Genomic DNA, 15,537 nt, shown 5'->3' on the forward strand with positions numbered 1-15,537 from the left:
TACCTTTCTCCAAATGCTGAAGTTGAAATCATTAAGTTGTGCTTTACTCTGGTCATGTGACTAAATTATGCACAAGAACAACTCACCCAGGAACATACTGATTTCAAACGAGAGCTGTCAACTAGGAATAAGATTTCATAGCTGATTCCTAGTCCAAGTGTCGCAGGACACAGCTCGGGGTTACTGCCAGCTATAGAAAGCAACATCTGTCAGTCCGTGGTTTTTTACCTGTTTTTGTTTTTTTTTTAAATATATCTTTATTGATTTCAGAAGAGGAAGGGAGAGGGAGGGAGGGAGATAGAAACATCAATGATGAGAGAGTCATCATTGATCGGCTGCCTCCTGCACAATCCCCAGTGAGGGGGATCCAGCCCGCAACCCGGGCATGTGCCCTGACTGGGAATCGAACTGCGATCTCCTGGATCCTAGGTCGATGCTCAACCGCTGAGCCAGGCCCAGCTGGGCAGTCCCGTGGTTTTTAGTGATTTTTTAAAAAATTCTCTTGTATTAATAAAGATAGTAGTTGACTTTAGCCAAATTAGTGGGACTCACAGTTCTAATAATTCTCCAGCTGTGAGGGGTTTCAAGTATTTGAGTAATACATGCCCTCTTATATCTGTAAAAACTGGGGAGAGGTTTCGGGTGAGGAAAGATGTGCCTCGAGGCCATACAGGAAGGGAATAGAAATACCAAATGCGGGGCGGGGCAGAAGTAGGCTACAGTTCTAAGTACAGGAAACAGAGTTTATTCTCCTGTTATTATTCTAGTTTTATGCAATACTATTTTACTTGTAAAGCAATGGTTTTTTTGAAAGATAGGACAAGGAAACAGTTTTCATATAATTTAGATTTAATATATAGTGTAATGTGATGTGGAGATTTTTAACACACATCCTGTGTTCTGAGGATTTTAACAGACCTGATGCTAATTTGAGCATGTTCCTTTGCTACATTATGTAAAGAGCACAAAAATAAATATGTCCACTGCCTGTGTTTGATAGACTCCCTTTTAGATGTGGCACATGGTTGACTTATTCACCTAAGACCAGCCAGTTAGTTATGAAACCCAGCTCCAGAGATAAAGGCGCTTATATTTTTTTCTTCTGTTTTGGTGGAAAATCTAAGGAGTAGAATTCCTTAATCTGTCAGATATTTGTACGTAGTGCTACCTTGATAATAAAAATGCTTGTCAAAGTAACGGGTGCCTTCTCTTGCTGCAGTGTTACAGACCTTAAGCATGCCATCCACAGCAAGTACAAGATCGCTATGCAGCACCAGGTGCTGGTAGTCAACGGCGGCGAGTGCATGGCTGCGGACAGAAGAGTGTGCACCTACAGCGCGGGGACGGTAGGTGTCCTGCCCTGGCGCCCAGCGTGCTCCGCTTCACGGCAGACGGGGCTGGGCCCAGCCTTCAGAAGCAAGGTGTATCTGCCTCCTGTGTTGAGGGCAGTGTGCATGGTCAGTATTTGTAACATTTTACTTCACTGTTTTTTTTTGCATTTTTACTTTCATAGGACACAAATCCAATATTTCTTTTTAACAAAGAAATGATCTTATGTGAACTTCCACCTGCTATTCCTAAAACTACCTTTTCGACAGAAAATGACATGGAAATAAAAGTGGAAGAGTCGCTTATGATGCCTGCGGTCTTTCACACTGTTGCTTCCAGGACACAGCTTGCGGTGGTGAGATATCAGTGCTTTCTGAGATGTAATGACACATCTAGTACAGTTTAAAATTAAAACTGGTGCATGTAACACAATGAAGTCTTACACATACACTTGGTATATTTTCGGAACATTCTAACAAATTTATTACTCCTAAAAGCATTCAAATCTAAATAGCAAAGTATTCTAAGTTACAGAGGAAATGTTCAAAAAATGTGAAAAATAACAAGCTTTTAACGATACGTATTTTGTGGTCAGTGTGTCTGGTATTTAAATTTCAGGACGGTACATTGTTAGTCATTGTACATTGTCAAACAGTGACAAGATCTTAGAGTGGAACATGGTCTTAACTGTGATTTGTTCAACTTCTTTCCTAAATATGGTATGCAGATAATGACTTCTGAACACTGCTTTAATCAACAAAGTACCTATGTTAAAATAGACATAAACAAAGAGAGCTTAAGTAACTATTAAAAATGTGATTCTTTTTCCCCTATCCTTATTTAGGTCCTGGAGGAAAACCAGGTTGCTTTTCTTTCTTTTTTTTTTAATATATCTTTATTGATTTCAGAGAGAGGAAGGGAGAGGGAGAGAGAGAAACATCGATGATGAGAGAGAGAGAGAGAGTCAGTCATTGATCGCTGCCTCCTGCACGTCCCCGACTGGGGGTCAAGCCACAACCCAGGCATGTGCCCTGACCGGGAACTGAACCACCATCTCCTGGATCCCAGGTTGATGCTTAACTGCTGAGCCACACCAGCCAGGCCCAAGTTGCTTTTCAGTACATACCTTTTGTATTGTAGTCTTCATGGGTTGTTTGCCAGTCATTGGTTTTCTTTTTTTACTTGCCTAGTACTTGACTATAATGTTGACTCGAAGCTATCAGTAGTAAGACACATTTTACCTTCAGACATGAGAAAATGTTCGTTTAAAATCCACCAACAGTATTTACCTTTTAATACTTATTTTAATTGATTTTTTTAGAGAGAGAGAGGAAGGAGGAGATATGTAGAGAGAAACATTGATTGGTTGCCTCCTGCATGCACCCTGACTGGGGATTGAACCTGAAACCTGGGTATGTGCCCTGACCTGGAATGGGACCCCCCACCTTCTGGTGTACAGGATGACATTCCAAACAACTGAGCCACATTTATTTATATCTGTAGAAAACTTGTAATTGATTTTTTATGTGATGTATAAAGATAGGTGCCCTGGCCCGTGTGGCTCAGGTGTTTGGAGTGTCATCCTATGCACCAGAAGGTTATAGGTTCAATTCCTGGCCAGGTTTCATACCTAGATTGTGGGTTGATGTTTCTCTTCTTTTCTCTTTTTCTCTTTCTCTCTCTCTCTCTCTCTCTCTCTCTCTCCCTTTCTCTCCCTCCCTCCCTTCTTCCCTCTATAAAATCAATTTTTAAAAAAATTACTTTATGAATTCAGCACCTTGCCTTTTGAATTTAATACTGTATGTTGATCTTTTCATAGCCTTATATATAAAAATACTTCATTTTATGCTACATAAATTTCATTGTATTGGTGTAAATTTTGATAGACATTGAGGTGTTTTGCATTTCGTTTCATAGTATTGAAATAAAGAACCTTTGACGATTCTTTATTTGTTTAAGATCTTACTGGATAAATCCCTAGATGAACCACTTTGCCAAGCAGTAGATAGATAGCATTTTACTTTTGATAGTTATTGCCCTCTGTAGATGCTTTACCAGTATAGACTCCCAGCAGCAATGAGTCGGGTGTTTATCTTCCTCCACTGTCATAACAACGGGCAGGCACAAATGAGACGAACTAAAGCATTCCCTTAACATGCCCTCTTTAAAATGTGTTCAGGGCACATGCACGCACCCACGTAAGTACATGCGTGGAAACGTGCACAGAAACGCTACCTTCTTTTATTGTTTCATATTTTTGACATAGGAAATGTATGAAGTTGCCAAGAAACTTAGCTCCTTCTGTGAAAGTCTGGTCCATGATGAACACCTTCAACACCAAGGCTGGGCTGCCATCATGGCCAACCTGGAGGACTGCTCAAACTCCTACCAAAAGCTGCTCTTCAAGTTTGAAAATATTTATTCCAATTATCTGCAATCCATAGAGGACATCAAGTCAAAACTTACTCAGTATGTGTGCCATTAAAATGGATAATAAGATGTTTAAAATATCTTTGCCATTTATCAGTAGTTTCAGTAATTAATAATGTTTCAAGTAGGCCGTATATTAATCAAAGTTCATTTTTTGAGACTTTTATGATGACTTTCATAGACTCTAAAGTTATGATTGGTTTTACCACATATATTACACATCTCCCACATTTCTTTTTCATGTGTTGTTTTCTTTGTGTAAAAGGCTTAAAATACTTTTGAAATATTTCACAAACCCAAGAATCTTTGCATGCTCTCACCTAGCTACCAACTTTCCAATAAAGTAAAGGTAACATCAAAAAATGACACACCTAATGGAAATGGAAAAATTTTCAAACATTAACTAACAAAGGAAAATGTAATTTTCTTAAGTGGCCATCTGCTGTAGGCTTGCTTAGGTAGAAAATAACCATTGTGTTCTGGCTTTCATTTATAATCTTTATTAAGATTGTTAATTTTATCCTGTGCTTTCAGTATACCAAAAATACTTGATTGACTTAAAGACTGCTGTGGTAAATTTGAATTTCTTATATCTTAGGGTTTGATAGAAACCAAGTGCTCACTTGCTTAGTGTGTCCTAGCAAACTTTACTTTAGAATAGAACTTGAATGTGTTGGTGCCCTTCCCTCTCTCTAACTAGGTTTCCCTTACAACACCTCCTGCAGCACTTTATGGATGTATAACACAGTAGAGAGGTGGTAAGATTTGTGAGTAATAATAAAATGCTAATCTCTAATTAGAGTAGTCCTGTTATTTACTGACAGAACTTTTGTGTTTTAAGTTTAGGAACTGCAGTTTCAGTAATGGCCAAGATCCCGCTGTTGGAGTGCCTGACCAGACATAGTTACAGGGAATGTTTGGGAAGACTGGACTCTCTACCTGAACATGAAGGCTCAGAGAAGGCTGAGCTGAAAACTTCCACTGAACTGGTGCTCTCCCCCGATATGCCTGGGACAACTAATAAATCCTCATTAACCTCATTTCACAAGTCAGTGGAACATGTAGCCCCAGATACTACAGATGCTGAAAGTGGAGGAGAAATGAGGGAATCTTGTCAGAGTCCTGCCCAGCAGGATGAAACTCCAGCAGATGCTAAAGACAGAGAGCTGCCTTTTTTTAATGTTTCTTTGTTGGACTGGATAAATGTTCAAGATAGACCCAATGATGTGGAATCATTAGTTAGAAAGTGCTTTGATTCAATGAGCAGGGTGAGTAACATTAATTTGATTTTTCTTGTCTTTTCAACTATCTGAAATTATATTATTTATACTAAATATTTTATAAAGTGGGAGAATGGGTATTATGTTAAAGTAGAAATAATGAGTGTTGGTGTGAAAGATAAAATTTTTTTTTTGGTATTCTTTGTTTACACGGATGATTTACATTCAATGAAATGTACACATTCATGAGTAGTTGATTCAGGAGTAACCACCACCCAAAAGAAGACATTTTAACCATTTATTATTTAAATCATCAAAGAAAGCTTCAATGAAGACACTTACCAGGGCAGGGGAATATGTGATACATTATGTAAAGATTAGTGCCAAAAACGAGTGAAAACTACTGTTCCTATAGGAACAGTTGACATTTTAGTAGCTAAAGATTTCATTTCTGATTGTGGAAAGTGAGCCACAGAATTGTGATCAGGATGATTGAGGTGTCATCTTTATATTTCTGTGAATATAAATATTCAGTTTGTTTGAATACAATAGGCAGTTCCGTTTCAAAAGAAGGTAGGCCTGGAAGGAATTACTGGTGTCAGCCCATGGAAGCCTGTATTGTTTTCTGTGTCTTGGATGTCATTGTGAGCAGAAGGAAGCCATTGAGGGGTTTCCACAGGAAACAATTATAGTGAGTTAGTAGTAGAACATACAGTTGATATCCACACATAGATACTAACAAGCAGTCAAACATACTCTGAAAATGTGAGGCTCAGGGATTCAAAAAGGGTAGGGAGTTAGCTCTGTAGAAGTTACGCTGAAGTGATAGAAGTGGGCTAAGCGCCGAGTCCTGGCTCATCTGTATACATGGATTAGGTAGGAAAAGGTGCCAGAGGAGGGCCCTGTGCAGGAACTCCTGAGATAATGCCCAAAGCTATGAGGTCTGGGAAAGGTGGTCTTCAGTGCTAACTATCTTAAGAGCCTCAAGTAAAACAAGGTCATTGGTGATCTCTGGCCGGGTGGTTTTCATGGAGAGTCCATGCAGAAGATGGCCCGTGTAAGGTATTCCAAGGGGAGGGGAGACTGTAGTTGACCCGATTCCTTGAGGAGCTAGGGATGGAGAACGGAGATCTCTCCAGGAGGGAGGTAAGTGTGAGGATGTTATGTTAGAGAGAAGTTGGATTGATGACAATGACCAAAGAGTGTGTTTAGTTTATTTTTAACTCTGCTTTACTTCATTAGACCTTGAAAATAACATTTTCTTTGGGATATTGACAATTGAATAATTTGTGGCATTGATTGAAAGGTGTATTTCCTGGAAATATATATTCTTAATTATGTATTTCAATATAGTCAGTAGTACTTGTGTTTTATTAACATAATTGTCCAGTTCTTGACCTTCTGAAAATAAAACTTAAACTTCTGTGTTTTTCTCTGAAGTTGTATAAAAATAGTGTGAAATATACTTTAAACTCTCTGATGAAACTTGATTCATATGTGTGTCCTTATCATTTAGCTCGATCCAAGGATTATTCGACCATTTATAGTAGAATGCCGTCAGACTATTGCCAAACTTGATAATCAGAATATGAAAGCCATCAAAGGGCTGGAGGACCGGCTGTATGCCCTGGATCAGATGATTGCCAGCTGTGGCCGCCTGGTGAACGAGCAGAAAGAACTGGCTCAGGTGCTATTTCAGACTTTTCTGTACAGTTGTTTTAGGTGCAGTTTCAGTTTGGTCAGCACCATGTTTTCACTTCACCCTAGGATATTGCTAATGCAGCATCACTGTTTCCATGTAATAAAGAACTCATGTTCTTAGTGTTTCAGTTTGATAAAGCAAATTGAGCTTAGGCTGTTTTAGATGACAACGGGAGATAAGCCATGAAAATGCTGTGAGCAGCTGGGGGAAAATACGTGTTGAAAGGACATGTAAAGCAGTCACTGTACTAAACATTTGAATACCTCCTGGTCCCCTCTCAAAAACTAAAAAAAAAAAAAAGAAATTTGTAAAGGACAGGAGGAATATATGAAATCTTAAAGAATTTACTAATACTTAGGCGTTTAGGTCTAATTTAATGCAATCTGCCAAGATTTTTAAATGGATTGAGTTACAGAAAAAGTAAGCCCACAGTTGAGTATATTCCATATTGAAAGGAAAGTAAGATAAAGTTACTATTGACATTGTCTTATTTTTACATATAAACTGTTTTGACTTAATTTTAAATACACATCATTTAAATTGAAATGTTTTCATGATATTTAGAAAAACATGCAATGGAGAGAGAGTGACAACTACTAGAAATTAGGAAGACACACTTGCTGTCCTTTACTGATCAATGTGGTTCATTTCCTAGAAGGATAGTTATTTATAACAGCAAGTACAGCAGTCGGATGGATGTGCAAATCCCAAAGCCTCGGTAACAATTCAATCACTTAGTAAGTAGAATAGGAAAAGAACACCTATAAACACAATAAAAACACGTTAGTAATAACCTCATCAACAGGCTATCAAAAGATTATAACCTCTTTGGACATTTTTATAAGTGTTTGCTGTTGGATTTTCATTTGGCTGGTTTTGTGAACAAAAGAAGGCTTTTAAATATGGCACATCTGCCTAAATAATTTATAGCCTAAAGACAGTCCGTTCCCTACTTAACAAAATGATGTAGAATTCACGTATGAAAATAAATGAATAAGAATAGCTAAGAAAACGCCTATTTTTTCCCACCAAATAATAAAATGTGCTGTAAAATTGTACAGTTCAGTCACTGCTGTAAAGACAGGACAAAATATGTATATGTTATTGGAACAAAATGTAGTCCAGAAACACTAAGAGGGATGCCTTTTCAATAAAAAGTGCAGTTAATTGATTTTTTTTTTTATTTAGGGAAATATACAATATAGGATTAAATATTGGTCAAGATTAAATCAGTTCCTCTTTTTAAAGGCTTTGAATTATTGACCACGTTTCATTTAATATCATGCTCTTACTGACCCATGTGTAGTAGGAGTCTAGAAACACAGTTTCTAGTTCTCATTTAGCCATTAAATGTACCTTTGAATTAAGTTACTTTACCTTCCTGGGTTTTGCTCTTTTTTTTAGCATGACAATGGAATAGAATTAGATGAGTATAGATTTCTTGAAAACTTAATCTTTTGTTTTGACCACAGGTAACACATTCAAAAAAGTAGATTTTAAAATCTTGTTTGAAAGTAGGACAGTTCTGCCTGCTCAGCGTGGCTCAGAGGTTGCGTGTTGACCTATGAATCTGGAGGTCACCATTCTATTTCCAGTCAGGGCACATGCCTAGGTTGCCAGCTTGAGCTCCAGTCTGTGGCGTGCAGAGGTAGCTGGTCATTGACTCCCGTCATTGATGTTTGTATCTCTCTCTCCCTCTCCCTTCCTCTCTCTGAAATCAATAAAAAAAGTAGGACAGTTCTTGTTTAATATAAAGATATTTCTCCTAAGTGAATGTTCATGTTTCTCATGAAACAAAGTTAATACCTTTTAAAATATTTTCTTTCAAAGGGATTTTTAGCTAATCAGAAGAGAGCTGAAAACTTGAAGGACGCATCTGTATTACCTGACTTATGCCTGAGTCATGCAAATCAGTTGATGATTATGTTGCAAAACCATAGAAAACTGTTGGATATTAAACAGAAGTGTACCACTGCCAAACAAGAACTAGCAACTAACCTGCACGTCAGGCTGAAGTGAGTGATTCTGTTACATCGAATTTAGGATGTTTAGAGTTGATGTCATTTAATTTCTCCTGAGTGGTGCAGTAGTTTTCTCTTACCATTGTATTGAAATACTTGATTGATTATTTTGGGTTATTTTTATAGTGTTTGTATGTCAACTTCATCCTATAGGTGGTGTTGCTTTGTAATGCTTCATGCTGACCAAGATGGAGAGAAATTGCAGGCTTTGCTTCGCCTCGTAATAGAGCTGCTAGAAAGAGTCAGAATTGTGGAAGCCCTGAGTACAGTCCCCCAGATGTACTGCTTAGCTGTTGTTGAAGTTGTGAGGAGAAAGATGTTCATAAGACACTACAGGGAGGTACGCGAGTTCTGATTAATTGGTAGGAGTCGTAACGAATTGGTGTGTGATACTAATACCAGCTTCCCTCCTTTCAGTGGGCTGGCGCTTTAGTCAAAGATGGAAAGCGATTGTATGAAGCTGAAAAGTCAAAAAGGGAAACCTTTGGAAAATTATTCAGTAAGTGTTCTTCATCAGTAAGTTATTTTTTATAGATGTGGACATAGCGTTATATAGCATGTATATGATTTTAATTAGCACTGAAATCTAGAAACATTTCTTTTAAGGTTTGTGGAATTGAATCCATTGTTAATTTTAAAAAACGGAGTATTGTCAGAATTTTTTTCCCAAAAAAAAGTTTGGTTTTTTTTGTTGTTGGTTTTTATCTCAAATAAAGTTATAAAATAGCCATATTAATTTCTTTATACAGGGAAGTCTTTTTTACGAAATCGCCTGTTTCGGGGATTGGACTCCTGGCCCTCCTCCTTTTGTGTATGTATTTTATTTCCTGCACGAGACAGGATTTTGTATGTGTTCAAACCTTTATTTCAGAAGGAGAGGCATTTATCAGAATAGTTTATCAACATAATGTTTTGGGGTTTTAAAAACACCAGTTGTTACAAAGCTTTAAAATATATGTATGGTTTCTGACCTAGAGTTTCCACAAGGGGATGTCTTACTACGTCGTTAAGATTGGTGGGAATGGATCCTCCTGTGTATAGTTTGTCTTTCTGTGTCTCCTCCCCGCCCGCCCACCCTTCTACTTCCTTCCTCCTCTCATTCTCTTACCCGCTGACCCCCTTCCTTTCATGTTTTGACAAATCAGAATAGGCTGACTCTCCAGGTAGCCCTCACCAAAACCCTGAGGATAAGTTTGGTTTATTTCTAAAGCAGGTTGACTGTCAGAGAAGTTGAGGAAAGGCTGTAGGTGTTTTTGCTTGTCGTGCCCCCCCCCCCCCCCCCCCCGACATTCTGCTGAGCTGTTAAACAGTTTTCTGTGCTGCAGGCTTTCTGAGGGCTTTACTTGTATGTGTTTTTGAATATCTGAGAATGAGTGATTGGTAGGGTTTCCACACTCATTTATCTAGGAAACTTTGTTTAATGAAGACCTTGACATTTCTGGATCTGCTTACGTAATGATTGAAACAAATGGAGTTATTTTTAAAGGTGCATTTCTTGGCTGTATTGTAAAGATATGGTAGGACTCAACAGATATTTTTTAATTGACTAAGTTTTTAATTTGTTATTTCATTCAGTTTCTTAAGTGTGAGTAGATCTTGAAGCATTTTTATTTGTTTCACTGAATTTGATTATAGTAAGAGACCACTTAATCATTTATCCTGTATGTTTTGTAAATTATCATTATCATCACTATTGTACAGACGCAGAAACCTCGAAAGTTTGACTGTGAGCTTCCAGATATTTCATTAAAAGATTTACAGTTTCTGCAGTCACTTTGTCCTTCAGAAGTCCAGCCATTCCTCAGGTAAATGTCACTGGTATTTTTAGCTTTAGATGTCGCCATACAGTGTTTCATTATTCTGGAGTGTGGAAGGGAGCGCCACACGCCTCGCAGGGGCCAGAAGAGCAAACTGTTTTAGGGTAGACCAACACGCCTGTGCCTGCTTCAGGAAGTTTCTGGGGAATTTTAAAATGATCAGAAAAGAAGGAAGTTAATGTCTACGTGCACTCAATGTTTTTCTAGCAGTTACTCTGACTTTGCATACTGCGGAAGACTTCTAATATCATTTTAACAATTCTATCTTTGGCTTCTTGCACTGTTCCTGGTGTTGTTGATAGAAAGAGAATGATAGTGCAGGAGTTATTTTTGACATAGATTAAAAATTTGGTTGTGCATACGCATCTTTTTATTAAGAAATCAGAAATCTAATTTGATTGCATTTTGTTTCAGGGTCCCCTTACTTTGTGACTTTGAACCTCTGCACCAGCACGTACTTGCTCTACATGATTTGGTAAAAGCAGCACAAAGTTTGGATGAAATGTCACAGACCATTACAGACCTACTGAGTGAACAAAAGGCAAATTAAGTTCTTCCCAGTGGCTCACTTATTAGTGTAAACGTTTGTGTTGCCGCAGCTGTTAATGAACCTGTCACTCTCTCTCTCCTAGGCATCCGGGAGTCAGACATCCCCACAGTCGACTTCCTCACCAAGAGTCGAAGGTGCAACAGGAATTACAACTACTACCTCACCAAGAACTCCCCCTCCACTCACTGTGCAGGATCCCTTGTGTCCTGCAGTATGCCCCTTAGAAGAATTGTCTCCAGACAGCATTGATGCACAGACATTTGATTTTGAAACTATCCCCCATCCCAACATAGAGCAGACTGTTCACCAAGTTTCCTTAGACTTGGATTCATTAGCAGAAAGTCCGGAATCAGATTTTATGTCTGCTGTGAATGAGTTTGTAATAGAAGAAAACTTATCATCTCCTAATCCTATAAGTGATCCCCAGAGTCCAGAAATGATGGTGGAATCGCTTTACTCGTCAGTTATCAATGCAATAGACAGTAGACGGATGCAGGACACAAATCTGTGTGGTAAAGAGGACCCAGGAGGTCGTGTGTCTCTAAATGTCCAATTGGAAAAATGCAGGGTTGTTGCCCAAGACTCGCAGTTCACTATACAAACCATCAAGGAAGACCTTTGCCACTTCAGAACCTTTGTACAGAAAGAGCAGTGTGACTTCTCAAACTCTTTAAAGTGTGCAGCAGTAGAAATAAGAAACATTATTGAAAAGATAAAATATTCTGTAGAAATAACACTAAATGAAAAACATCAAAATGAACTACAGTCTTTAAAAACTGAATATGAAGGCAGACTTGATGCACTAGTAAAAGAGAGTGACGAAAACAAAAACAGAATTAAAAAGCTTAAAGGAGACCTCGTGTGCCTTGAGGAGGTTCTGCAAAATAAAGATAATGAATTTGCTTTGGTTAAACATGAAAAAGAAGCGATCATCTGCCTGCAGAATGAAAAGGACCAGAAGTTGTTAGAGATGGAAAACGTCATGCACACTCAGAATTGTGAAATTAAGGAACTGAAAGAGTCACGAGAGAGAGTGTTGAAAGACTTTAAGAAGCTCCATGTTGAAAATGATGAAAAGATCCAGTTGTTGAGGACAGAGCTTGAGAGCTTGGAGCAAAGCCACCTAAAGGAGCTAGAGGACACTCTGCAAGTCAAGCACACCCAGGAGTTCGAGAGAGTTATGACAGACCACAGAGATTCTTTGGAGAAATTAAAAAAAGAAAATCAGCAAAGGATCGACCAGATACAGGAGTCTCATGCCACAGTCATCCAGGAAAAAGAACGGCAGCTGCAGGAGCTGAAACGGAAGGTTTCTGATTTGTCAGACATGCGGTGCAAGCTAGAGGTGGAACTTGCTTTGAAGGAGGCAGAAACGGACGAAATAAAAATTTTGCTGGAAGAAAGCAAAGCCCAGCAGAATGAGACCTTAAAATCTCTCCTTGAACAAGAGACGGAAAATTTGAGAGCAGAGATAAGTAAACTGAACCAGAAGATTGAGGATAATAGTGAAAACCATCAGGTGGGCTTGGCAGAGCTGAGAACTTTAATGACCATTGAAAAAGATCAGTGCATCTCGGAGTTAATTAGCAGGCACGAGGAGGAATCTAATGCGCTGAAAGCTGAACTGAGCCAGGTAACAGCCTTGCACCACCAAGCCTTTGAAGTAGAAAAACACCTGAAGGAAGAAATAGAGGAACTGCAGAGGAAATTGGACTCAGCATTGAGTGCTCTTGAAAAAGGAAAAGATGAAAAAGCCGCCCAGCAGGAAGAGAGGTACGAAGCCGCCATCCAGGAACTCGAGAAGGACAGGGAGAAGCTCCGCACGCACCAGGAGCAGGAGCGGCAGGAGCTGCTGCAGCAGCTGAGCTGCGAGAAAGCGGCGGCTATCGAAAGGGCCCTGCAGGGGTTTCGGCTGGAGAGAGACGCCGTGGAGAGGGAGTTGCTAGAAAAGGTGAAACATCTTGAGAGTCAAATAGCAAAAAGGTAAGAACTTCAGCCCGCAATCGTAAAATAAAAATATTGATGATTCAGATTTCAGCTTTGTGTGTGAGTCAGCACAGTGCCTTGGTTTACCTTAGGTAAAGGTAGCAATTAAGGTATATTTATGCAGGAAAAACTTTTAAAAATAGTTTATTGCAAACATTTTGAAAATAACAAATCTATTAATGGATTTTAGTAATAGATTAGGGTTTTGGATCTCTGGAGAAATGATTGTTTTGAAAATTTCAAATATTTACAGGAGCTTTTTCCTTTTTTAACTTAAAAATTTCCTTCTTTGATTTACTTGAAGTTTTTCCCCAGATTCTTCAATTGAAAATTACTTATTTTTACTCTTTTTAAACTGTGTGTGTATAAAAAGTCACAGCTTTCTCTGAGCAGTGTTCCGTAAAGGCTAAGTTCTGGATTGGGGCTGTATAGTTTCATCAACGTTATTTTCTTGATCTTACAATTTCAGTTATTTCTTTGGTGATTCAAAAGAATGTTTTTAAGTCCCAGGTTTTATACAGTTGTTTTTTTGCACTTTTATTATTGTTACTGACTGATCACTGCTTTTTATTAGAGAAAATGGCCTTCAGTTTTTCTATTCTTTAAAATTTATTGAGGTGTTTTGTGGCCTAATAAAAACTTTCTAGAACATTACCAATTAGTTCTATCATGAATTCTTCCAAGTGAATATATTTATAGTTATATATACATTATATATGTTAATCTCTCGCTTCTTGCCTTAACCACTTTTATACAGTCTCTTGGGGTTATCTCTCTGCTGTGTAATGTTCATATATTGGTGTACAGTTAAACCTCTTCTGTATTCTGGGGCAATTCAAGGGTTTAATATGAATTAGAACCTGCCTGAAATGTTTACAGAACTGGGGCAGGTAAGGTCAATGTAGTCACTACTGAGGGCCAGGAAAATTCTAAGTGAAATATGAGGAAAAGAGACACTAAGCACCCACCAAGCTCATGGTTTCCCCGGCTCCCTGGGCAGCTGCGACAACATCCAAGCGCCTCTTCACGCCCGATGATGTGCCCACCCGCAGCACACAGCGGGTAGCGCTCATTTCCTTGGCAGGACGCTCCTGTGAGACTGCGTCTGGACACAGCCACCTCTGGAGAGTCAGCCTGGGCTGCTCTTCTCTGCACACCTGTACCTGTTCTTTTCACTGGCAAACTTGAAGTTATACAGAGGATTCTGGAAAATGTAGAGTCTGCATTTCATTGTAGATGAGATTCCAGAAAAGAGGCGAGAGCAATGGCAAGATGACAGGCAGTCTAGCGCTGCACACCCCCCGCTTTAAACTCAGTGGTCGCACACATCACACCCACATTGGACCTCCAAATAAAGATGCTTACCACGTGATGTTTCTGTCTAGTGTGATTTAGCATATATGCCTCATCTCAGGCGTCCTAACCCTGTCTTCAAAAGGTGTGAGTCAAACATTTCATTCTGGCCGTCCCAGAGTGAACGTATTGGTGATCGATCATTTTTCCACACAGACCCAATCTCTTCCTGATATTCTGTAAGTTAAATGCCAAAACATAGGGTTGGCTACCATTAAGACAACATGTTACATACTAGGAGAATGGAGAAGGGAAAGAGACAGAAATGATTAATTTTTGCAGTCTTGGTTGCTGTGGTCTTTATTTCTGTAATCAGCCTGGGAGCTCTAATAGGTATTTACAGCTCGCTTGTGTCACACAGCCCAGGTGGTCTCTGTCCGAGCTACTCGGCTTTGCTGTTGCAGCAGGAGAGGAGTGCAACACTATAAATGGGCGTGGCTGTGTTCCAATAAAACTTTAATTACACAAGCAGGTGATAACAGGCTGGATCTGGCCTGCGGTCTAGAGTATCTCAACTTGGCATCTTACTTTTGTTTAATGTTGGCCGTTAGGTCCAGGTTTCAGGAAGTCAACCTAGCAAACTCTTAATAGCTAACACTTGAACTAGAGTCTGGTCATTGCATTCGTACAAATGATTTTGGCTTGTAGCATTCTGTGTGCCCTTGTTCTAACTCCCGTTGGTTCTGTTTCCATACGTATTTCCTATGTTTCTTCCGAATAAATGAAACATCTTGGAATTGCAATTCCTCCTTTTTTTTTTTTTAACTTCCCTTGGCACTGGGGTTTGAATGTAGCAGTGGGTCTGGGAGTAATGAAATGGTGGAGCGGTTGTTGAGAACCATGGCCTTGTTGAGAAGGGGACCTCAGGTAAGGTGACACTAATCTCAAGGGAGAAGAGGCTGCTGCTGGTTGGTAAGGGAGGCTTGGTGGGATTTGGAGGGACAACTGGGACGTCTCCAAGACCTTGCCTTTAGTCACCCGAGACCAGACAACGACCGCTGTTCGCTGTTCTACCTTGGAATGCCCTGGTGGTGAGGTCATTACTGCCTTCAGATGGAAACAGGTCACAGAGTTCCAGGTTCCCGTCTTCAGAGTTTATTTTCCCCTAGGATTCTATTTGTATCTATCA

General features: G+C 39.3%; 1 protein-coding gene across 3 annotated transcripts in view; it reads left to right on the forward strand.

The window, feature by feature from the left end:
* The window catches only part of RB1CC1 (RB1 inducible coiled-coil 1), a 37,377-nt gene that overhangs the window by 12,514 nt on the left and 9,326 nt on the right, over nucleotides 1-15,537 (forward strand). For all 3 annotated transcript variants that reach the window (XM_087825256.1, XM_016198915.2, XM_016198916.2), the window contains 12 exons: nucleotides 1,220-1,346; nucleotides 1,514-1,684; nucleotides 3,596-3,798; nucleotides 4,601-5,027; nucleotides 6,496-6,666; nucleotides 8,512-8,696; nucleotides 8,856-9,042; nucleotides 9,120-9,201; nucleotides 9,452-9,513; nucleotides 10,404-10,507; nucleotides 10,934-11,060; nucleotides 11,152-13,052. In XM_087825256.1, coding sequence (XP_087681382.1) covers nucleotides 1,220-1,346; nucleotides 1,514-1,684; nucleotides 3,596-3,798; nucleotides 4,601-5,027; nucleotides 6,496-6,666; nucleotides 8,512-8,696; nucleotides 8,856-9,042; nucleotides 9,120-9,201; nucleotides 9,452-9,513; nucleotides 10,404-10,507; nucleotides 10,934-11,060; nucleotides 11,152-13,052 — 3,747 coding nt within the window. The remainder of the gene's footprint in view (nucleotides 1-1,219; nucleotides 1,347-1,513; nucleotides 1,685-3,595; nucleotides 3,799-4,600; nucleotides 5,028-6,495; nucleotides 6,667-8,511; nucleotides 8,697-8,855; nucleotides 9,043-9,119; nucleotides 9,202-9,451; nucleotides 9,514-10,403; nucleotides 10,508-10,933; nucleotides 11,061-11,151; nucleotides 13,053-15,537) is intronic.

The sequence above is a fragment of the Miniopterus natalensis genome, chromosome 16 (assembly GCF_054644295.1).
Source record: "Miniopterus natalensis isolate mMinNat1 chromosome 16, mMinNat1.hap1, whole genome shotgun sequence".
Classification (NCBI taxonomy): Eukaryota; Metazoa; Chordata; class Mammalia; order Chiroptera; family Miniopteridae; genus Miniopterus; species Miniopterus natalensis.